The 24,916-nt window shown below is 38.6% G+C and overlaps 2 protein-coding genes and 2 long non-coding RNA genes across 13 annotated transcripts in view; 2 read left to right on the top strand and 2 right to left on the bottom strand.

The window, feature by feature from the left end:
• The window catches only part of LOC147753964 (uncharacterized), a 3,668-nt gene extending 2,303 nt beyond the window's left edge, over window positions 1-1,365 (bottom strand). Inside the window, exon 1 of the long non-coding RNA XR_015311838.1 lies at window positions 843-1,365. This is a non-coding gene — a long non-coding RNA (uncharacterized LOC147753964). The remainder of the gene's footprint in view (window positions 1-842) is intronic.
• An 821-nt stretch (window positions 1,366-2,186) lies between these two features.
• On the top strand, window positions 2,187-7,688 carry LOC147753963 (uncharacterized). 2 transcript variants are annotated; one of them, XR_015311835.1, is made up of 3 exons: window positions 2,187-2,249; window positions 3,414-3,519; window positions 3,966-7,688. It is a non-coding gene; the product is annotated as an uncharacterized LOC147753963 (long non-coding RNA). The 2 variants fall into 2 exon arrangements; XR_015311833.1 differs by having other exon boundaries at window positions 3,414-7,688.
• Window positions 7,689-8,485: 797 nt separating this feature from the next.
• LOC111262067 (uncharacterized) lies at window positions 8,486-17,221 on the bottom strand. 2 transcript variants are annotated; one of them, XM_022836045.1, is made up of 5 exons: window positions 15,974-17,221; window positions 14,884-15,859; window positions 12,962-13,121; window positions 12,250-12,370; window positions 8,486-11,868 (listed from the first exon to the last, which is right to left on the bottom strand). In XM_022836045.1, the coding sequence occupies exons 3-5, from the start codon at window positions 13,035-13,037 to the stop codon at window positions 11,502-11,504; spliced, it is 564 nt and encodes a 187-aa protein (XP_022691780.1). In that variant the 5' UTR covers window positions 13,038-13,121; window positions 14,884-15,859; window positions 15,974-17,221; the 3' UTR covers window positions 8,486-11,501. The 2 variants fall into 2 exon arrangements, with proteins under 2 accessions (XP_022691780.1, XP_022691789.1); XM_022836054.1 differs by having other exon boundaries at window positions 12,962-13,062; window positions 14,884-17,221.
• Window positions 17,222-17,672: 451 nt separating this feature from the next.
• LOC111262035 (sorting nexin-32) overlaps window positions 17,673-24,916 on the top strand; it is a 12,992-nt gene continuing 5,748 nt past the window's right edge. The window contains exons 1-7 of one of the 8 annotated variants that reach the window (XM_022836028.2): window positions 17,673-18,027; window positions 18,314-18,390; window positions 19,619-20,022; window positions 21,583-21,660; window positions 22,991-23,131; window positions 23,533-23,619; window positions 24,272-24,454. In XM_022836028.2, coding sequence (XP_022691763.1) covers window positions 19,975-20,022; window positions 21,583-21,660; window positions 22,991-23,131; window positions 23,533-23,619; window positions 24,272-24,454 — 537 coding nt within the window. In that variant the 5' untranslated portion in view covers window positions 17,673-18,027; window positions 18,314-18,390; window positions 19,619-19,974. Of the gene's footprint in view, window positions 18,061-18,285; window positions 18,391-19,047; window positions 19,299-19,618; window positions 20,023-21,582; window positions 21,661-22,990; window positions 23,132-23,532; window positions 23,620-24,271; window positions 24,455-24,916 lie in introns of those variants that run through there. The other 7 variants (XM_022836023.2, XM_022836008.2, XM_022836015.2 and 4 more) reach the window with 7 other exon arrangements.

Raw genomic sequence — 24,916 nt, 5'->3', positions numbered from 1 at the left:
ATATTATATATATATATATATATAATAGTCTAATGGGAATATATCCATAAAAAAATTATCAGTACGAATAATACATTTGATGTATCAAACTAATGTAATAGTGATTACGGAATGCCCCCTTTACTCAATACAGGCGTATTTATTAATCTTAACTGATATAAGTTAGGCTGACTGTACCCAACCATTGAATAACAGCGTCGACCTAATAACGGTTAGATTAATAGTAGGTTTTAAGTTGGAAAAAGGAACGCGTTTTGACTGGACAATTGCAACGAAATGTTGAAGTCAGGCCCTAGAAAACAGGATAATAAAAAAAAGCATAATAATAATAATAATAAAAAAAGGTTTTCTCTTCTTATATGATAATCATTTAACATCGTTATTATTTAAAAAAAAAGCGCAATATATGTACTATAGGGCAATGTGTTATCTGCGATAGGATACTCGACAACCGGCAGTGAGTAATTCGTCAATCGTACCAGCAAGCAGCCATGTTACTTCAGTATTTCAACACAAGGATAACGGGACTGACGCAACAGGGCAACGCGATAAGCGCAACAAGGTAGCTATAATGCAGGGAATTTACATGCTCTTGTGTACGGCAATCATCATGAAGTTCATCGACCTGTTCACCTGCTGAAATACCGCCGTGGTATTAAAGACGCAATATATAATTATTTCATGTGAAATGAAAGACACTGGCGAATAGGAAAAGAAAGGTGCGGGCCCACCAGGACACGACACCTGAAACCAGACTTTCAGTCGTCGCTGAACAGTTAGGTGACCTAATATCACCGGTTCAAAGTATTTTTATCTGTTGAGTTGTTTTAGTTCTGACTTACCTTTGCCTCCATGAAGACGGTTCGCGGGACCTTCCGACCAAGCATCCTCGATAGGATTAGAATTCTGTGGTGATTGGTCCTGATTTGCACGTGTACTTGTTTTTAGTTGAACCAAGTCGTCTCTTGTCTTTGATGAGTTTAATTTTTGAGGGGTTTTTCGATTCTCGTCATACATAATTTTGTTGACTTTGTTTTCTCTTCATAAATTGTTGGTGGATTGCCAAATCCACGCGGTCAAGCAAGACAAAACTGTCGATGCGGTAAGCACAAAAGGCGTTTGCGTTCGGCAAACAGCTTATGAATACTACAAGCATGACTTATGTTGCATTTTGAGTCAAACCTTACGCTCTTTCTACATATGCAAAAAGTCGCTGCATATTATATAGTTATCGAAGAGCAAACTTCTCTGAAATTACTGATCTGCATTAATTCTATAAAGTTCACCATTGTAAAAAAACGCAGTACTGGCACTTCTCAGAGCGGTACTCTTTCGTTGAACTATAAGTAACAAATTACTTATCATAATTCAACCAGAGAGAAACTATTTACACGGCATAATCATATAATAGACAAATCAGTGACAACTTTAGAAATACGGTGCCATTCTGTCTCGTTCTCAAGTTTTTAGTGTGATTATTTTAAAATGCTTTACGATAAATATGTTATTTATAGGAAAAGAGTTTCAAACAATAACAATACAAAGTATCTGATAATTGAAAATATCCAGGATAAACCTATTGTTTAACTATTATGGGTATTTAACAGCTCTATCAACATTATATCGATTTGGACATCAGCCTGAAGAAGCTGGCCAATTCAAGGACTTGAAAACAAAAATGAAAGCAAAATGTCCATTTTCTTTGCGGATAAAATCTGTGGTATGCCTTTAGATCAACGGAACGATAGAAGAAAGAGCATCGTTAGGTCGTACTATAACATAAATTATGAAATGGTTTTAGACTTCAATCTGTCTCAGATTTGCATATTTCGAAACTAGTACAGATTAGTCCTTACAAGTAGATGTAAGTCAAGAGTGCAACGAGTCTAGGTGAGACAAATCGATGCCTGCCGGTTCATTGCCTACAACCTCAAGTACCAATTAAGCATGTGTCCACAACTACACGGTCTCTATCTATGTTTTCCTGTTATATGTCTGGCACTTAAGCTATTAGACATAACTTTAGAAAAATGGCTTCAAACACAAAAGGAAGTATGTTCTAGACCACTGCATGTACCAACCGTTAGGAGGCCCACTGCGCTATCAGACAGCCTTCTTTATCTATATAAACTGAACCATCAGCCGAAAAGTTTATTTATTTCTAATACAATAATAGTCTTTCGTTTATAGTAAACAATGATGTTAGTCATCGGTCGAATGTACGAGAGGCGAAGCTATGCAATACACAGGTATGCAATATTCCACAAAAAAGCCCCCAAACGATTTCTTTTCATACAGTTAGAATCCCATGCGCTAGCTAGGACCTTGTTTATTCTTAGCTAAACTACACGGGCATTTTTAAAATACGAGGTCCATATTATTTAATTGTTTTTATTAGTGTGACTTGCTCGTAGTTTCCTATAACCATAACAAAAATGATTTTTTACATGCTACCTGTACACTCACACCTGCTTAAATGTTTCTCATATGGATTTTTTTGACGCCATTCTAGAAGGTATTAATATTTCATTGTTAGTATACGAGTATTCATTAACTGGTGCGGGCACTACAGCATAACGTCTTCCTTACTACTATACATTGTGTATGAAATTATGTTAATTAAGCAGATTTTAACCGATTCGAATAGAGAAAACGACAAGTTACTTATACTCGACAACGTTATCTTTCTCCGGAGCGTTTCTTTATTTATTATGCTGCGTCTTGCCTTCTTACTTTTCATGTGGTGTAAGGCATGAAGACCGATTTTAGGTTAGAAATGAAAAACAACCTTCGTTTCTCGAAAAGGATCTCCGAAAGGAAATGATAGGTCAAATCGCTGACGGGCCAATTTTTCTGACCTTGACAGTTATTCAGACTGAGTATACAATGACTATTCGGTGACAGATCGTCCATTTTGGCCAGTAGCTACCTCATTAAGGATAAGAGTGAAAATTCCTTATTATGTTTTCTAAAAAATTTACAGTATTAATCATTGGCTTTTTTTATAATGATCGCTTAAGAATTTCAATGTAGTCCGCAAACAATCAGATTCTAACAAACCTCTTCCTTTAGATTTTTAACGGTGTTCAGTGTAGTGCCAAGGTTGTTCGTTGAAGGGACAGCTACGAGTCAGCTATGGAAAAAAAAACGGATTTTTTTAACTAAACATTTACCTCCGTATTTGCGAGTCATTGCAAAATATTAACAAATAAAGAACCAGCCACCCTATTTGCTCGTTTTTAGTTCCCTTGAATAATTATGTTTTAATCACGCCTAAAATTACGTTACAATTTTTAATGACTGTTACTCGAATCTTTACAATTATTTTGTGCGAACTGAGAGTTTATAGCTATCATTGAGGACCAGGGTTGATTAATATTGCCGTTTGTTTTTTTGCATCGATCGGAGGGAAGATTACATTCCCGCTATGTCAAATCGTCACAAAACGAAGCTACTGATCGAGCCGAAAGTGTTTCTATCATTTATCTGCTTGCTTGAGTGGATACGTTTACGTAAAGAGTAAGTATCTTTTAAATATATGGCCCCATGTAGTTCGACTTTTGCCCTTGACCGTGTTGTTGACAATCTTTTTCTGCTCATCTATTAATAATAAAAAAAGCCTGAGGCATTGGCATGATTAGCTTTGAATCAGCTTAGACATCAATAAATTGCAAACTAAAATATCAGTGATCACTAGGAAAACAAGAGCTTATGGAAATGTGCGATGAAGGTCACTCACACATACATAGACACACACACACACACACACACACTCACATGGAGACTCAGATTGTCTGGGCATGGGCACCATTCAAACATTGACGAACACCCATCGAAAGCTCCGATGCGGGCTCTATCTACGATTCGAACCCAAAAATCTAATAAAATTCAAAAAAGAAGCACTGTTTTAAAAGAAAATTCAGATGTTTTGGCAGTTACGGATTTACTAGAAACGGCCCTATCAGGAGAGAGTTTACAGGCCCTCCACCAGCCGAACAGTGAGCAAAAGTAGGCGTTGCCAGCGGAGAATCCGCAAGAACGGCCGATGAGGGAAACGGAGAGCGGATACCGGATGTCTCGAGCTTTCAAACACAGCCAAAAAGACAAAAATATTACTTAGTTGTTCCGTTTGCTTACGGCAAACTGTTCTTTGAAATCAATAGCGATCGATGTGTCACTTTTATTACGTATGACCTTTAACGTTATATGGTAACTATGCGACGGTAATTATTATAACACATGTGCTCTGTTATAATTAGGCTTTTTTCCCGTGCAATAAAAGGGAATCAGTTGAACTATAGCCATCATTAGTGAACAGTAAAAACTATATACCTCTTTAAGTCATCGCATTTGCCATACCAACCAGTGGATCAACCTGTGATTATTGATACTAGAGGAAAGCTCTTGTGCATGCTGTAGATGTAAAGCATGATACACTGTTGTAAATGTGTACACCATTTTTCATACCGCTCAACGTATACAACTGGTAAATAACTTAATAATAATTGCTGTTTATGCGGAGTTTGACTGGTTAAGATGAACACCTCAGTTAATGACTACCTAAACTTCGGTACTCGTACCTTGGAGCTGTTTCTCGGTATTAAAGGATCACTGACCTGCAAAAAAAAGATGATATATAAGATTATAGGTACCGGACGCCCTATCAAACGTACTGGTTTGTGGCCGATTGGGCCAGTGATAAGGTGCGGTGTCGGTTAAACTCTAATCTATGTAGATTAACCCATCAAAGCTGGAGTTTGAGCGTAGGATCGATAATTGTACGTCTACAATTTTCTGATTTCTTTTTTCTCCTTAGAAGGGGACAAAAATGGTTCACAAAGATCATGTTTTTTTACACAACAGTAGCCTCGAAATCGGGCGAAACGAACTCAAAGGTGGTTTTAGGGAACGTATATTGAAGTACCCACTTTGCTAAAATGGGTACTGACCATTCTGTTAGAATGGTCAAACTTCTATCCCGAATGAAGTCTCGACTAGTAGCAGTACGATTCTTATCATGAAAACAAAAATCGTCGAAGCATAGACGCTGGAAGCCATAATAGTGTTCGGCTAGAAACACTTCTTTAGAAAAGAGCCTAGGAAGCCTTGGGTTAAAAAACCTGGCTCAATCGAGACGCGTTGTAAGGTGTTTGTTTTACGGAAACTGGAGATGAATATAGGTGTTGTGTCGTATCCGTTGATCACGACTTACCGTTAAAGCTAAGCAAGGTGTTGATCTTTAAAAAGCTATCTATGCAAATTGCGCATCGATGAGCAATGCCAGACCCGGCCAGTGGTTTAAAACAAGAACGGGTGACGGCCAAAACTCGTCAAGTAATGCTTTCGATACATAATGCCCATAAAAATCATATGACCTAATCAATAAACCGCAGCCGGCATTCTTATCCAGAATGAACACAACCTTTACCCGACTAACTCACACTATCTTAATAATAGCTGCCACAATTCTTAAATAGAAGGTCAAAGTGTAGATATTCACATGTTTGAGACATGACGTATGTCTAACTATAGACTTTTTCCAAAGACCTATTTAATAGAAACCGTTTGGGAAAAAATATTACGTCGTGTGAAATGCAGCGAACGGTTACTGTTGTTAACTTAACTTCGAAGTTTAGTGTATACAAAAAACACCTTAGTTACCCTCCTTATGAAAAACTGATTTTATAACAATGAGTGAATCCAATTGAACTCGACGGAAACGCACGGTTGCGTTGCTTTCAAATGCCTGTTCAATGGTCTAGCGGACACGTCATCCGCCTTCCAGGTAGTCCAGGTTGATCCCTTACGTTTGAGGTACACAAGTTCTGTTAGCCATTAAATGCGACGATGGAAAGTGCGCATTAAGCAAACAAGACTAGTAAATAAAAGCAAACAATTCTTTTTTTCACACTGGCGCTTAAGTTGCACTAAACACAATGACAATAGTTACTAGCTAGAAGCCTTCTGTCATCTATCGTGCTCGTCAGACATTTTTCTTATCGATTATTATTATTTGTTCTCAAAATCTCGACGCTTTCTTCTCAAACAATGTTCGCGTTTCACTATACAGAAACTCTCTTTCGAGACTTCATAGACCTAGACTTCGCGACAGCGGAAAAATGTGTTATCATTCAAAGGGCAAAACGTCATAGGCAATTTACTTCGTTTAAATTAAAAAACAGTATTGCTCCGAAAAGCGAATTTATACTGAGCCTGATTATGTTGTTGTGAAATGTGGTGTCCTCATTTAGTGAAAGACATCCAAATACTCAAAAAAAAACAATGCAATTTCGTAGGTCATATATCAAGGAGAAATAGCATTTTTGCCAAATGACTTCAGAAACAAACAGATTTAATATGGCCTAAGTTGATCCCATTGATTGATTGATGAAAGAGTTGTTTCTGCATGTTAAAGGGCAGGTACACACGTGCCCCACGGTATAGCCGCTCATTGCCATTTCTCTATTTACTGCCGTTTTACTAACTAGACAGAGATGTGACAAAAAATTAGCTGTTTTGCGTAGTATTATAACTAAATTTGTTTCTTTCCTTTATTATTACGTAGTGTTTTCAAAAAGGTACGCGCATGACGCATTTGTATTGAACGCGTCGTAGATGTATTGTCCAGTTTAGATCACGAGCTACAAGTACGAATAGTAAATTATGGAGTGGTGCTAACTTCCGCTCCATCAGTCTCTAAGAGTACACCGTTTGTGATGAAGTATGCTACTACGGATGGATGAGAGAATTCAACTAGGCGTCGGTTACGCACCTAGGTGGATGGTGATGGCGACTCGTGCACACTGCCCACGGCAGAACTCACAGAATCTACCGCACGAACGTGCCACACAAGCACACAGCAGAATTTACAAAGAAAAAAAAAAAAGAAGACACACAGGCAGACAGATATACAAACAGCCGCACGCACACAAGATTGCTCCGCACACAGGCCGCTCATTATCGGTTCGTACCCTCATTGTTTATAGCTTTTCTTTAACCAGAGAGCGAAACGGCACGGTACGTACACACCCACACAGCTAATAAAATATGGCAACGGGATATGTATGTAATAGTAACACGTAAACACATTGCACTTTTGTATACTGTTAGCACTTCACTTGTTAAAGGTCCTTCATATTCAATAGCAGTAGTGGTGATGGTCGTACTTTTTTGTTGTTTGTTAAAGCGAATGAATGAAAATCTAAAGTGGAATAGGGGATTCTACGTGAGCCTTCCACAGGCTGTACGAAAATGCTAAGGAAAAGACGAACTTTGAGGAGCGCCACTGATAACGGGTGCGCAGCTGGTTACATCAAATACTACTATCGAGTTATAATGGTATATTTCATGATCGTAGTAAAAGATAAACATGAATGAGATTATTTTTTATCATGTACTAAACGAGACGAGAGTGAAAGGGTGCAGCGATCAAATGCATTTCAGGCCCACTGACAATAACATCGCCGAGCACGTTTGTAATAATTATACTCTCGACGATATAGTTTAGTACGTTATGATGTTGACGTATAAACCGCTACTGCAGGAGCAATCTGCAAGGAGTATGCTGTTTGTGTCCATTGTTTCGTATATATATATGTTTGTGTGTGTGTTTATTAATCGTATATTTATTTACACAGCGTTACAGAAGGGCCGCTCCAAAAAGGCCCACATAAATCAAGTTCAATATTGAATGGAGACTAGAAAAGTAAGAACATGCATGACTATTTGATTTCTATTATCCATTCATTTATCTAGTCCAGTAATTAGTCAGTCACTCACTCGCAGACGTGTACATGACCGTGGCGTGAATATATCAAAGCAGGTCACCAATCTTTGTTTCCTTGTTGCTTTGTTGAAGTAGGTCATATATGGTAGATACAGTTGTCTAGTATTTGCTACATTGTAAATACTATAGACGGCACAACTGACCTACTAATAATCATAATGACTACTGATTCATTTTGATCTACAAAAGCCCCATTATCTCGTAGTAGTAGCAGCAGCAGCATTTAGAGATGCAAAATGTTTTTGGAATGAATCACTAAAACTATTTTACATTCTGTACCTAAAACGTTCGTTGCAAAAAAAATCCGAAAGTTGGAAGTTAGTAAATTTAAGGTAGAATACACGGGTCAGGTTTAATCAAGCCGAGGCCCTCTCAACACCCTTGATTCCGAAGGCTGTGGGAAATATATTAGTTCAGGCAAAATTAGTTTTTCGCTTAAACTGGTAACTAGCAAGAGCTTTTAAAAGCGGCTGAATCGGAATTGAAGAACAAAGATGGTAAATCGCAATATCGCATCTATGTGTGTCAAAAACATTCGAAATTTTCGGCAGTATAATTTGTCGTTATGCCGACTTTTCGCTTACGAAATTTCCGCAGTATGCTTTAAAAATTAAACCCTATTCTGCATAGTTTTACTCGAAGACGAAGTAATAAAAACGAGATCAAAAATACTACTGAACAAAAAAAGACAACGTCAAATCAAATATATCAATATAACATTCAACAGAAAACATCTCTATAGTACAAGATAAAATCTAGCAGATGCACTGTCCAATCGAAAAATTCATGTAAGTTATGTAACATTCATTGAATTTCGTGATGCCTTTTTGCACGTTCACTCCAGACCATTATCATCATTTTAAGGTTTGGAGTTGTAATAACAACTAAGGACATCCCGACGCATGTATACACGGGCTTGTCGGGGCGTGAGTACAGTTGGTTATTGATTTTCACTCTACCGAAGGTTCGAAGAAACAAAGCTTTTTTAAAACAACTATCTAGTAAATATGATCATTGTAATCATGATATGATCCGCATATTCAATAATCTAAACTTAGCATCAATTTATATCACCTATACAGTATAGTTACAACACCGGAAGGTCTTCTTTTGAACAAGTGTAAGCACTTAGATCAAATACTATGAAAATATATATCATTTTACATAGTTTTACACACAACGGCTTGCATATACATACATTCATATATTTCAAGATAAGTAAATCGCTAGTAATTGGTATGGAGACATCTTTAGCTAATCACACATTAATTTGCTGGCTTGGGTAGATTTCTAGGTATCGGTTATGTCCAATGTACTCCAACTTACATACACTTTCTTGAATAGGTAGAACCCTTCATACATGTTCGGTATATTTTCGTGCAGCACATAAGTATCAGCAGTAGCAGTAGTATGATAAAGTTAACTTATAAATGTTTTGTATGTTCCATTCGAAGTTTCTAATCTTTCGTCTGTCTCTTGACATAGGCTATTATACACACCGCGCATTTAGGCGCACATTGTAAAAACGACACTGGGATCTTCACTCTTGTCGTCAGTACCTCGTACTAATATTAGTTACACAAAATAATAGACCGTAGATGTTAGATGCGTAGGCGTGGTATCACTTTCGACATTTGTGTCACCATCGTAGTCCGTTTTGAGAAATGGATAAATCATATCATCACTCATATAATAGCTTTAATTAACTATAATAATGATAAACAATAAGTGAAACTCGAATGATTTTTTGCATTCTGTTTTCCTTAGCAGTCACAGGACACACCATTCGTTCAACCGCAGTCGGTATTCATTGATGAGGCGTCAGCAATACTAACATGACGCGTAATGTTCATATTGTACGACAACGCAGAAAGGATAAAAACGAGCAGAAATGTTTGAATAGAATTTTTTCGAAAAATTATCTTCACAGCGAGAACCCTAAGCTGTGACCTTTTCGGAATTATGCATCGGAAAGCGATGATGATCACAGTATTAGGGAAATCCATAACGCCAATCAGGCTTTTTTTTCGTTGGCAGCGATTATCCACTGATTTGGCAGCGATCGGGTAATGCATGAACTTGAACGAAGTGATAAATGTGTTAACACTCAATCCACAACTGCGCGCTGTCCTTCATCATCCGTATCCTATTCTCGAGGCAGCAAATCATCACGGGATCTACTTAGACCAGAAATGCAGAACCGTTTGATCTTCCTCGAATGTTCGTAAACTGTTTTCGGTATTTTTCTTTGGCAGTTTTTGTCAGACTCGCTAAATCTTTCCAGAAGGGTCGATGTAGGTCATAAGCATAACGATATGCCTGAATACTACAATGATCAGTTATGAATCATACACTCATAGGTACCGTTGTTATATTGTGCATTCGAATTTGTTTCAATAGCCTTTTTATTGCTCGAGCACTGCGCTCCTGACGACCGTATGAATATCATCAACTGGGCGAATTCATTTAATTATAGCAGTGACAGTATGACAGAATGCCGTGACTTTTTTTCTTCGTTGTTACGCAATCAGAAGCAGAAATACCTAGTCGCGCATCGGGATCTAATACTATTGTGAGATTCACGAGCGAAAGGATGGGTAACAGCGAATTGTAGGCTCACCATAGACGAGTACTTGCCACCTTTCTTACTGATGGATATTCAGAAATGTCCTATAGCAAGGAGAATTCACTTAGCCGAAATCAGGCAAAATAAAAGGTAAAGGAAAATCATGTGGATGAACAAGTACATCAACAAAAACACACCGGAGAGTATTGATCTTCCTACCAAATTATCAAATCGCGATATGCATTAAATCGCACAACGTCATCATCAGTAGCAGTATCGTCAACAGCAAACTTGCAAAATAAAAGGTCCTAGTTGTTGAAACGATGCCTTTTTTCATTCGGGTCCTCATATATCGTATATTCTAACTACTTGTCCTTGTGTTCAATGGTACCTGTCAACAAACGGTATGCAGTGAGTCTCGAGTGTCTATAAACTTAAATGCGTCAGTAAAAGGCCATTACCATAGTGGTGCATCAATGAGCTGTATAAAAGTTCGTCTTCATTCCCGTCCATTACTTTCCACACCATTTTATTACTCATTACAACCGATTATCGTCAGGTTGTCTTCGTTCTGTAATGTGATGACTTCGGTTATAAACATCGGTCTGATTTTGTTGTTTTACTGATAAGAGTCACACATCGTATTCTTCTACCTAGGTTGTATCTATGTCACATACCGCTACTGCATCACCAATTGATGCGCCTGACAACGAGTGGCTGCTGTGCGCATGCATGCCAGGTCTCATAGCAGTATGAACGTGTATAGGTCGTAATAAATACTGTACACGGTCCTCACGGAGCGAGACCTACCGTTATCATCATCCATTACTGACTATGATGAGCTCGCTCAGCTGGCAGCTCAAAATAGCCGCAATCCAAATTAGTACAACATAAACCGCAGAGTACATCATTACATTGGTAGATCGATAGGTTAAGATGGAACCACTGGTTATCTAGTGACGCTTGCTTTTTCCTATCTACGTAGACGATTAGTGTTAAGGGCTTTTCATTGATTGGCTTTTAACAGCAGGAGGAGTAAAGTAAAATAGCCAGTATTTCGCAATTCTCTCTCTGTATAGAGTGACCGATTCATGTTGTGTACATATTCTTTGTCACTTGATGATAATTGGTGCATAAGTCGAACGATCGCTAATATAAGCCGGCTTCGCTAGCGACTGCTGGCGGACGCGCCGTTCCTTGCGGAGGTTGATAGTATACCGCCTTTCGAGTGCTATTAGATTTGTGTCCGGAGCCGCTTAGCGTTTGATCTTTAATGATATCGAAATTGTGTTGGAAGAAGTCAACAATCTCTTTGTGGTTGCGAGAATCGAACTGCGTTGAAGATTGCACTGGAGGAGGTCGCGTTTGTTCTCGTGACAGCACCGCTCCACGACCGCCATAATTGCCACCGCCGTGACCACCGTGGCCGCCTCCGTGCGAATTTCGTCCGTTCATCTCCCGGCCTCCTCCACCCCCGCCACCCCCGTGTGTATAGCGCTCGCTTCGCCCGCCGCCACTGCGAACGAACGAACGAACGAACAAGCAAACAAACAAACAACAAGGAACCGTGTTAAACTCAGTAACAACGACAGCCCGTAACTGAATGCTGGTACCATGAAACGTTCGGTACACACTTAAGGTATTTCTGCCAAATTCACCCATGCAAGCATTACCATGCTACGACCGAGCAGACCTACTTTTCTTTAACGGAACGACTACTACTAAAATGTCATAATAAATAAATAATCAACAACGTAATCCATCGCGCAATAGATACTGCGAAAAATAATTCTACTAGCAACAGACTAAGCACAGTAACCTCTGTCGTTCTTGGTAAATATGATTATAAATTCGAAAGCTTGAAAATGTTGGAAGTAGAACTAAATTTGTCGCCTACTTGTTATTGTTGTTGTTGTTGTTGTTGTTGTGGCTAGTGTTGTTGTTATCTGGCGAATGTCGATGGTCGTTCCTTCTCCCTCCGCCGTGGCCACCGTGATGTGACACGTTACCATTTGAGCCTTAAAGTTGGTGAATGTATCATCCGTTGAAGTTTGCTCGCTTACATTTTCATGCATCACACGATAACAAGACTACGCTTTCTATCTAAGGGGCACCAATAAATTTCCAATATCACATCAACATTACCACTACAAAATCTTCCTACACGAACAATAATATATATTAAATCAGACGTGTACATAAAAAATTAAAAATGAATATATATTCAGCTACGACGCAAAATATCCGATGGGTTCCGCGAGAGGCAAGAGAAAAATCTTGTACATGAAATAACCTCTTCAGGTTGTCAGTTTATCGGAGTGAACTACTACATAACATTGTTTTAGAGGTGTCTGCTCATGTGTGGCGAACTACTTAAACGCAGTATGGTAAACAACAAAACACCTAATGAATCCTGAGGTAGTTTCAGCGTGTGTGTCTAGGATGGAGAGTCACGTTAGGATGTCTATAACATAGGCCAAGGCTTGTTTGAGACCATTGAGGTAGCTATATGTTTGTAATAATAACTCTACTTGTATATAACACTGTTAAAACGATCTAAACAGTAAACAGAAAGAAAATTGGCCTAATGACAGAGACGGATTACTTACCTTGGTTCGAACGGTTACGAAATGAGCCTGACATGTTTCCCTGATTGTATGCTTTGTTGTTACCGCCCTGTTGCATTCTCTCCTTGCAGAGGGACGAGGAACTATGAATTACAAAAGATAGCCAGGTACAGTGCTTTATAAAATATTTTTTCGAGTAGACCTGGAATAATGCACAGAGAAATCGTCTAAATTATGCAAGATCGCATTTATAAAATGGTCACCGTTACACTTGCACATTGCTTCTCAATATACAGACGGCTTTCATGCGCGTTTCCCATTCATACTCTATTTTGCGGTCCTATTGAACCATGCTGTGTCAAACCGCACGCCGTATCGGTACCTTGTTATCGTCTAGCTTAAATTCGCTAATATATCTATTTTTCCCTATACAATGCGAACTGGGTGTACCTATAGTCTGCGGTAATATTCATAATGAATCACAATTTAGATTAATAAATGAATGTAGACAAACATTACAACTCCACGCTTACTCAGCTACCTAGACTAGCGTCCAACTCGCTATAGTAGACTGATACATTCAACTTCATTGTCTATTTATAATATATATATATATATATATATATTATAAATAGACAATTATTTGAAAAGATAAAAATAGAATGTAAGATTCCGTGTCTAGTCTACTATCCGATTACCTCCGACGGGTTACACGCGTTGTATAGGAGCGCAATTTTTGTTTATCTGGATGAACTACGGGCGACTGAGTGAATGTATTCTCAAGTTATGGAACTTCGACCAAGACGGACTAAGTTGGTGCCTAAGAAATGCAGTATTATAAAAAAAATGCTTCTTTATTTGCGTAGCCTTACCGGGTCGCAGAATCACGTAATTGCTAAATTAGTTTATTAACAAAAACAACAAGTTACCGAGCCAAGGAACTCACAGCATTTTTGCGCCAACTACATGTTCACTTTGCTCTGATCCAGCAGCTCTACGTGTGTATACATATATATACGCTAGCAGGAATGGTCGCGAGCGATCTATAATTTTTTCTTGAATGAGTCTTTTACCCCTCGTGTAGGGCTCGCTGCAGGCGTGCTAGGCAAAATTCAGTCTTGTTAAGCGAACAGACATAGCCCATTATATACTGTAGAAGCGCGTTTGCTATGGCTCTATGTCACGGTTGACTGCCATACAGACTCGATTGATGAACGTTATGTAAGAATTCTGCATAAACAGTCGATCGCTATAACTCAAGAGGGCTGCCGCAAAGCATTGATTTGGACATTTTACTAAACCCACATGTTTACTTACCTTTCATTCCATATTATGATACTTTGGTTAATCATTGTATTGAAAATTAACATTTCTGTCATACCTTTATATGAGAGGCAATATCTCATAGCTAGTATTCTGAGAAACTGGTCACAGATTGCTCGAGTAGAACTAGATTATTAACTTGAAAAAAGTATTAATTGAGGTTTTATTTTTACATAAATATTTGCACATAGGGACGTAAATGAATGTCGATTGAAATTTCGACCCTGACGTTTCTGCTGGTTGACACAAATAGGTAACACTTGATTCAATAGCTTTTCTGTAACAGCGTAATACTCTTTTTATTTGTAGCTTAACATGGAACGTATCAGGGGCCAATCAATATCTTCGCTAAAATACAGTGCAACCGTTACAGCAGCAGAACGAAAGCTACAACGGTCTTGTTCAAATTCACTAATAAATGCTAAACAGAAAAACTCGAAAGGAGCTGGAACTGAACTATAGCAGAAAACTATATTAGCAGACATAATGTAGATGTCAGCCCAGAGAAATAGTGTCCTAAATGCAAACGGGCGATGATATACATTTTCACTGTCTAATTGAAAATAGTTATTTGTACAGGTTTCATTGAAAGGTAAGCTCAGTAATGCTAGCTTTGATAATATGTAGTCGACAGCTCCTACCTGTTGGTAGATACTATGGCAGAGCCCGTGTACTGCGAGGAGACCCGAGTGCGGCCCGTTGATACGTAGCTCGTACAATACAACAGCTGAGCAAACCACTTATTAATTAAATGGGTTTCACTAAAACAGCCCCTGAAAGCTGTACGTCCGCCCACTTCGATAATGACCGACTGCCACTACCAAATGCTATTCACACTCTGATTAGATCGCACAGATGAATGAAGACACTTTGGTAGATATTTAAAGACCTCTAACAGATCAAGATTGTGCTTTACAATGAGAGTTTTTGATAGCAAGCGTCTCCTTTTTGAACAGGATTGTCAAAAGCAAACCTGACGAAAGGATTAATAAACCCAAACAGAAGCATCTAGCGTATTAATAAGGAGGGGCGCTCTCACTGTGTTCGTGTTGCCTCCCTGCAGTAACCGCGACCTGCACGAGACTAAAGATGGAGAGAAGAGAATATATACATATAGGTTCTGCAAGTGAATAGTTTCTATTGCGTCGGCAAAGACACTTCTGTCACTCGCCGCTTGATGTCCACGGTCTCCTGTTTAGCTGAGCTTCCTGCAAGGGCTTTTCCTAGCTAAACTTTGATGAAAGCCAGACAAGCACCAGTCATAACTCCGGACCTTTTGATTGCCTAGTAATTCCACTGTTCGTCTCACATTAGATAGCAGCTAGCTAGAAAACGAGCAAACAGAATATTACTTGTTCGTTTTTGATAGCTATCTGCAGGCGTACTGCTAATAGGATCGTGATGGGAAAATATCCGGAAAAACGCTTAGCGAAATCAACGACTGCATTTAGGAGCAGCAGCTGTACTTCAGTGTGCTTTGTCGCTTGCTGGACAGACACTCGTCCAATGCTGTTTGTGCGCTGTGTGTGTTCCGTTGATCTACGGCGGCGGCGGCGGCGGTAATGGCGGTAGCGCTTGGTATAGGTCCTATCAGTATTCGGCGGTCGGCGTAGCCGTCTGTCCAAAACAGAGAGAACGCAATGAATTATTCGTTTCACTATCGTCGTGTTGTCAGTTCACCACTCAACGCTTCAGTGGCAGTCTTTTGATTCGTTAAGCAACTACATTCACCTGACGAAACAAAAGCGTATTGTGATTCCCATTACGGCGACAGCACCAGAACAACAACGACGGTGACGACAACGACAGCAACAACAACAACAACAACATCCAAGACGACGACGACGACGACGACGGGGGGCCAGGCCACTTGCTAGCAGCTTCACTCGTTCGTTCGTTCGTTCGTACCACAGTTATACACGGTGACGGCGAGGAGAAGAAAGAAAACGCAGCAGTTTTTACAGCAACACAGAGGGCACATCATCCCACAGAAAGAAAGAACACGGCTCCGACTGAAAGCCTGGTCGAATCGGTGCTGTTGTCTGCGGACAGATCCGAGGAGCTTCCAGAGAAAAAGCGAAACAGTGAAATACCGTCAAGAGGAGCGATACGTAGGCCTGGAGATTTATACGAAGGTCAACAATGTGCTCCATACAGCGGCTAATGTTAGTTACTGCTATCGTCGCTAGATCGCCTCCAAGTGCCCCCATGTGTTGTGTCACCGAACCAAAATGATCAACAGCAGGAGGCAGGCAGGCAGACAGGCACGTCTAGAAGTAAAGGGCGAGAGCGCTCCGCAAATATAGCCCGCAAACAAAAGCTGATGATCGGAGGAGGTTCCTTCCGATTGAAGAACGGAAACGGGCAAAATGGAAGAGAGAAAGATGTCGGTCCCTTTGGATGCTCTTTAGCTCGGAAATGGTTAGGGCGCCATTTGGGCGGCTCAGCTGTTATTTTCCGCCTCATTTAGAAACCTGTTAATAGATTTAGTAAATAATATTGTTATCATTACCCAACATAAGCTTTTAAAGTAGCTTTACGAAGCTAAACATCGGTGAATGTTATTACAATACCTACCTATTTCTTTTTCGATAGATTGTTAGAATATTGTGCTGGGCAATTTCAGGTACAAAAGCTGGAGCATTAAGGTCTATTACAGAAAGGATTAGCATAAATATCATTTTGTTTGTATCAAATAATTTTCGTTGAACTGTTTAATTTTCAACCTTAAAAAGCATGAGCGTTAGCAAAAGTAATATAAGATAGGCGACGACGACGACAACGATGATGATGATTTTCCAATGAATTTGATGATAACTGAAGAAAAATATGACGCAGGCAGGAAATGGCAAGCAGACACACCAGGCGGACTACAACCAATAGATAAGAAATCTGCAGTCGTCATTTTACGTTAAAAAAAAGCTATACCAGACTAATGAAAATTAGCGAATTCTTAATAAAGATACTGAATGAATTTAAGTGAAGGAGCAAATTCCGATTCAAACCAGTTAGGATTAGGGTCAGTTCCCAGAACAAGAGGACGTTGCAAGGGATGGAGTGCAAAAAAGAACGTTCTCTAAAATTTTTTTTATAGACAAAACAAACAAGTTCTATAACTTTAAAAGTTTAGGGGTCGTCCTGAGGAAAACTCGCTTATGCCTTTAGTGATTGATGAAGAAAAAAAATCACAACAAATGTTTCACAATGGGAAAGTATCGTACGATACCTTCGATTTGTACGTTATCTTAGCGTAGAAGCAATTTTAATTTCAGATAGAAAAGAACTAGGCACTTACGATATATGCAAAAAAAAAACGAAACCTTTTTTTTTTTATAGAAACAAAGACTGCGAATGGTGTGCTATTGATTGACTTGACCAGTTACCGCTCTACTCATAGTGAACGGCCCATTCGGAAGCAGACGACATTGGGCAGCCTTTCAAATCGAGCGCTCCTCAAATGACAATAAGATGTTGTCGACAACAACAGCGGTGTGCTTCTTGTGCAGTAACCAGCGCCAACTGCTCGTTGTTGCAATCTTTCGAACTAATCATGCGTATGGGGCTGCCGGTGGGCAACGATGATACCGCCATTGCCACCAATACGAGAGTCTTGATCAGCTTTCAGCAGTAAGGAACAACAACAATTGTTTGCTTATAGGCAGCTTCAAAAGTAGCACCTCATCGGAGACGTAGAACAAACAACTGAGGAGATCGACGCTGTGTAACAGTAAACGTTGAATGCGGACATCAAAAGTTCAACCTTCCTTTCAAGCAAGCAACCTAAGGTTAGGCACCAGACTGTAAAAAATCTCATCTCTGTGAGTAAACAAAGAAACGTTCTGTTCGTGGAAGCATTGGGATATTAGTATTCGTTGCATCGGTGGCAGCTGCGATATTGTCTCAGAGTAAAAAGAAAACAATAGGACTAGTTAATTAGCTTTAGGGAACGGTAGATAAGCAAGTGAATATGTCAAGATAGATCTAACGGGGTTGCCTAACGCTCAGAGGTGAATTTTATTGGGAAGTATTGTATTCGTTGACAGGCAACTGCGGTGCGGGTGAGGATTACAGGTCGAGAGAAACGAGTCAGTAGGACCATAAGGCCCGTGAGACAAACAAAGTTCCAACGGCAGCTGCAGCAGTGTAGAGTAAGTGTGTAGTTGTCACGAGCGAGAGCAATATAGCCAGGCAAATGCGATTGGTCAATTAGAGGATCGCCATTCGGTACATTATCGTCAGCTGTCTATTTACTGTCCTTAGTTTCGGGGCTCCTCCGGTCGGACGGACGGATCGACAGGCACTGCTGTTGGAAATAGCCCGAACAATTTATGTATATAACTATCTAAGTATGGATCCAATGCGATCGTAATTAGTTATGTCATAGTGCATTGCCTGTATGATTATTATACATACATATCGTTGTCAACATCATTGTTGAGAAGCGGTAGACAAAAAAGACGCTCGTTCATAGCAGGGGCATAATGTTTGACCGGATGTACTTATCTCGATCCAACTAATGGGATGCTTCTTTCCGACGTCTTCCATAGACATTTAGTAAAAACGAGGTGAATAACAGCAGGTGGCAGCAGATCTCAATAGAACCGTTGCTACTTTGATTAACCTAAACACATAACGTTAGAAGGGTACGGTAAAAAACCAAAGTGGACTATCATTGGTCAGTCCATTATAAATATTACGCCAAAGCTTCAATTAATTGATAGGGATACGTTTTTCAATCTAAGAAACAGGTTAGATTGGGCGGTGAATGCACTTTGTCTTTCTCTGATAAAGAGCAATCCGACTGGTGCTGAAAACAAATTATTAAAAAAACAATAGCGGCTAATCTAGGTCGATACCTATGTACTTTTGTGTAACGGTGCAAACTGTAGCCATTTCCAAATGAACGACGGATTGTTTCATAAATTAAACGAGCTAATCTACCTGTTCGAAGGTTGCCGTTTAGTCAAACGCCGCAGATAGGAGTCGTGTTAACTAGTACATCTTTTCACAATTAACTTTGTCATCTCGGTCGCTGCTATTGGTCCTTATTATATCGGTAAGACGACAGGTACCTACTGTAGACGCAGAATTTTTTTTTTATTTAAATAGAAGTTTCTAGGTTGTGAAAATTAGCAAAAATGTAGTTATACGCTAGCCACTGCTACATAGGTTACATGGCACTTTTTTTTTTATATATATTTCTAGCAAAAACTGATTGTCTGATATCTAGCGGCGATATTAAGCATATTGCAAATAACAAATGATAAAAAACAATCCTCAAAGCAGGCGGTTATTAATTAGTGCGTACAGTACACTTATGTGAGTGTGTGTGATTGTCTTTATGCGAATTTAAAGTTAATCCAATTTGTTTTTCAGCAGTGAGCGAGATCAACAAAACAGCGCGTAAATGATGGCTGGAGCGTTCGCATCTATGGGGGGGGGACAGCACTACACTGTTTGCCTCTTGAACTCTCTTCGTGTTGTCAGAATTTAACTTTAACTTATGCTGTAGCGGCTTTTAGAATATATTGAAAGTGCGAACCGTTAGAAGGAAGTAAAGGGGCGCAAAAAAGATCTAGCTTCAAAGTACATATACAAAGGACGCCAAATCATCTTTGTGTGATACCCAAACAGGTCGCATCACAGTGTAGAGCTTGCAAGATCGAGGTCTTGCTTGTGTTCTGCTTATTATCCGCATTACTAATTGGTTAAGTGTGAAATCAAACGACATAATGTTGGCCTTTCAAGAAGACTCTGAAGTTAATACCCGCAATAGCCAAGTAAGTTGATTTAATTTATCGCAACCTGGCCGTTAAACGTCATCCAGTGCTCTGAATACCATTGTATGAGCTACATATTACTAAAACATGGCGTGCCGCAACACTAGAAGTGACATGTTTAGCCCCTTCATAGATCACTTTTGATTGATACGCACGATTACTCATCTAAGTACAGTCAACCGTTATATGATCATACCGTGTTAGCAACTTATGTTACCTAGGCAAACTTTGATATTAATGTAAAAAAATAATCTGCCAAAAGCAACGGGATTCTCAGTGCGTGTTGAAACAAAAATAAATATTAATATATTTTACCAACTCTCATTATGATGACCGCCCATCCAACGGATAATGGCTGTTTTGCGTAACAACAAGACTTAAAAAATCTCTACATATATGCTTGTCGCAACATTCATTATTTGCAAAAGTACTATTATACTCTATTGCCAGTGATGCCAGAGATCCAGCCGTAAAACCGCTTTCCACATAACAGCAATTGAGTATCGGTTCTATTCATCAAGGAACCTTATAACCTGACCTCCCAAAAGTGCCTGTGGGGGTAGGACTGAAAGAAAAAGAGAGAGCTTGTTCCGTGACAATGACTGTAATGAGACAGTGGAAGCTGTGTCATTGTAATTATATCTTGCCAGCAAACTTCTTATTTGAGTTCTAGCTTGCAGAGTTTTGCTTAGTACAAGTACCACCAACGGTTATATGTAGATAATTCCTACATTTCAACGTTGGGTCGTTTTTGGGCAGTTATAGGGTGCACTCATCACGAAGTGAATGCTTACTGTTTATCGCCTGTTTTTATATCTGGCCGTAGGTTTTATAGTGACATCAGAGGTAAGCTCTGTGCTTCACAGATTACTTGAAAACACATGTCTAAAACTAAGCAAAAAGATCGGGACCAACATATAGTATCAGAGAATAACGTTTGACGCACTAGTACTGTTTTTATGCTGTACTATACCTTACCATCATCATTCAAATATGTGTAATGAGTACTCAGAAAACATATTATGATTGGAAAAATTCGGCGTCAAACTTTTAATTATTCTGCATTCTGGAAAAAGGTATAGGTTACTATTGTGACAGTATTTTTATTTATGAATTTTTATTTTTAATTTTCTATTTATGAATTTATGAAGCACAATTAAGCATTGTGTGGGGCAGCGGTGTGATTTAAGTAGCTAATTACCGTAAAGTAAAAATCCTGCAGTTACGTTAGTTTAGATTTCAACGTTGGTAAAAATTGCTACCGCAAGTTAATAACCAGGAAAGTAAGGAAAATCAGGAAAAAAAAGTACAGATCATGAGGAGCTATTATTGAGGTTGACAACTGTTTGTATGCTTGCATGCCATTTCACAGGGATGCGAAAGAAAGCCCAGATTAGCCTGACAAAACCCATTTCACTTGCCCTTAGTAAAGGCAGGATCTCGAGGTGACTCTGAAGACATGTTAACAAACGAGAAATGGCTAAAAATATCAAAAAATAATGATTGGGTCGTAACATTTTTATACACTTAATATATTGTAATCCGACCTGATAATTCTAGGATTCAGCCCCGGTCCAAGTTGAGTCAGACAATGAGCTCAACGTTGATATCTCAGATGCCCTCTCCGAGAGAGACAAGGTAAGAATAAGCAACAACGAAGTACACATCGGCAACCAAACTGGTAATCTTCAGTAGTAGCCTAATATTTACATATAATAATTAATAGTAGATTGACAGCGTTACTCAGATTTCGCTTCGGCTCCATTCATCTAATAATTTAAGACATGGCAGAGGAATTATCATCAATACACCAAGTAGGATTGACAAGCAGCTGAAGGTTGGCGTTATATAGAATACTTGAGAAGCGTTAGTATGCATAACTTATTATTAATCTAACTAAGTTACGCATACTAAAGGTTACGCAGCCTTTAATTATAGTGAACACATTAGCAAAAAATGCGCGCAATTTCAATCACGTTACTTATTGTTTTAGAGAGTAAGGAAAGGATCTATTTAAATATATATATTTAAACTTTCCCAATCATGAAAACTTTCGAAGGTCACGGGAGTCGCGCAGTTCGTTAATCGACGTTCTAAAAATATAAGAGCTTGCACTCATACAGTTTTTTGCCTCGGTGGTTGGAAATTCAATCGTTGTTACAAATCATAAATCTGGTGAATATATTTAAAACAACTCACTACTACGCGTGATTATAAGTATTACATAGCTGTTGTACGGTGTTAATAAAATTTTGTCCATTTTAGTCATCATAGTGTACGCGACAATGGCTGATTACAGTTGAAATGGAAAGGCTTCCGACGATACTATGACAGATAATCTATTTGTATTGTTCTCTACTTAACGGCCTGCTCAGCAACAGGTTTTGTCATATCGGTTAGCCCTTACCTTGGTTTTCAGCGTTTTTAATAACAGTTCCATATAAACAGCTTTTGGATTTACTACAAACCTGGTTTATTTTGAATGTTTTTAAAATTAGAGGAGTAAGTGCGTAAAATGTTTTATTATTATGTATATAAATATTATAAGTATAATACTACAAAATAGGATATGCGATTTCAGTCGAACAGGCAAGCAGCAATAGGCTCTCAACATCTATACAAAAGCCATTAAGGTTCGGTTTTAACTTTACAGTCTTGGAGGCTGAATATTTTTAGAACTATATGAGACTGTACGAACTACCAGGGCATGAAGTAAAGAATTTCTAAACATGTATGATATTTTAATATTCGATGATCTGAAATGTCTTTTCAAAGTAGGCTCTCTAACTGGGATGATGCGTTTATTTGGAAGTCTAATGATGCAGCGGAAATGTAGTAACTCGTTTTAGCTATGCGAGGTTCATCATCAACAGGCAAAACCTTTATCACGATTATAAATAAATAAATAACTTTTTTCGTTTATTTAAATTGGTCCGATCTATTGTTTAATTTAATAATCGCATTCCAGGTAAAATTTACTGTCCACACAAGAACTACTCTGGAAGAGATGGGCGGCGCGGGTTCCGAATATTCTGTTGTCCGGGAACACGAGGAATTTTTGTGGCTGCATACAGCTATTGAGGAACACCCTGCCTATGCAGGATACATTGTAAGTCTTTCTAAGGATACAAAAGGCACTAGTTAGTTAATAACATTGATGGGTTAATTTATATATAACCTTACTGTATGGCTACGTTGTTTCAAATATACTGTCTTAAGAGTATATGTATATACACAATACAGTTTATGTAAAAATGCATAACAATCAAATATATCGATATACTGTATCACAACAGCCAATAATTCCAATATGATAATAGTTTATTCATATGTCTCCTGAATTGCAACACTTATATACATGAAAATTTAGAAGTTTTTTAGCTTCTATATTTTAATGCATGTAAATACAGTTGCACTACAATTGTTCTACACATAATTTTTTAACAACGTAGGTTTTATTTTATAATTGAAAAATACAAGTTAAAAGAGCAAGACTTAATTCACTTACAGATTCCCCCGCCACCCCCGCGGCCAGATTTTGATGCATCTCGGGAAAAGCTGCAAAAGCTAGGTGAAGGCGAGGGGACCATGACCAAGGTAAGTTTAGTATTAAACTTACCTAAGTAAAATAAGATAAGTAAAATTAGACTCAGCAAAGTTTATGCGTAGAGTTAACATCTGATGGTTTGTTTAATATATATTAAATATTAAAACGTTTTATGTATTAAAAAAAAAAGTGAAGTAGATTAATTTTCAGTGATCCGTGAAAGTAATTTATGAAGTGACTAAGCTATGAAGACGATAGAAGTTGCTCACAGAAGAGGCATCGTCGTTCTAGTAACATGAAAGCTGTCGTTCTAGTAATGTTCTAGGAACATTTATCCATATGACCCATGCTGCAAATGATCTGTACTTATTAACGCAATGGCACAGTAATTATTTCAGAACATTTGTATCTACTCGAGCAGTCATGCAACCATAAATATTGTTCAAACGTAGTGATAAGGTAATTAATCTGAGTTAATCTAATACTAAGTTGAATTTCGCGGAATGAACTTACTAAAGGTAACGTGTGGTTTTCTCTACCACCTATTTCTAACAGTAGCTATGGTGGAATGGATGGTGCCCGCTATACTGCCAACTGTGCCTTAGGCGTCTAATCGTTTCATCAATATTCAATAGGTAAATGAAAATGTCACCTAGTAAAACTAACTTAGTGGTGTATTTAAATTTCTGGATATTATCTCAGGACGAATTCGCAAAAATGAAAGCTGAACTTGAAGCCGAATATCTGGCTACGTTTAAAAAGACTGTTGCCATGCACGAAATGTTTCTGCAGAGACTCGCATCGCACATGATTTTTAAAAATGACGCCAATTTTCGAGTCTTTCTCACCTACAAAGATGATCTCAGTGTTCGAGGTCGCAACAAGGCAAGTTGACGGCATTTCTTCATATTAACTACTTTCAGCTTTGTTTGCCTTCCTGCCAACAATTGGTTTATCCATTGACCTAACGCATTTTCTTGTGCCTTAAATAGATTGCATTCAATCAGGGCAATATGTGAGATAGTTCTTATGCATATCAACAAATATTAACTGCAATAGCATGTTTTAGGAACTAGACTATAGTCTAGCAAATGTCATAATTCAGTGAAAGCGTACACATAAATCTTCAATGAACTATGCTCCTAAATATATATGAGTTTACGTGTAAGATTTAAGCTAAACCGTGGGTTATTTTGACAGCATGTTAAGTAGATGTTACAGTAAGATGTAAGTAAGGTCGTTTATTTTATCGGAGTCGATTATAAGATTAAGGTTATTGATGAAATGCAGATATCAAAAGATCCATATCCAAGACAATAGAACCTAAACCCAATCAACCATATATAT

This window comes from Varroa jacobsoni, unplaced genomic scaffold (genome assembly GCF_002532875.2).
Source record: "Varroa jacobsoni isolate VJ856 unplaced genomic scaffold, vjacob_1.0 scaffold_66, whole genome shotgun sequence".
Lineage (NCBI taxonomy): Eukaryota > Metazoa > Arthropoda > Arachnida > Mesostigmata > Varroidae > Varroa > Varroa jacobsoni.
Note: the sequence above shows the minus strand (reverse complement) of the source record. Positions and strands in the feature narration are given on the sequence as shown.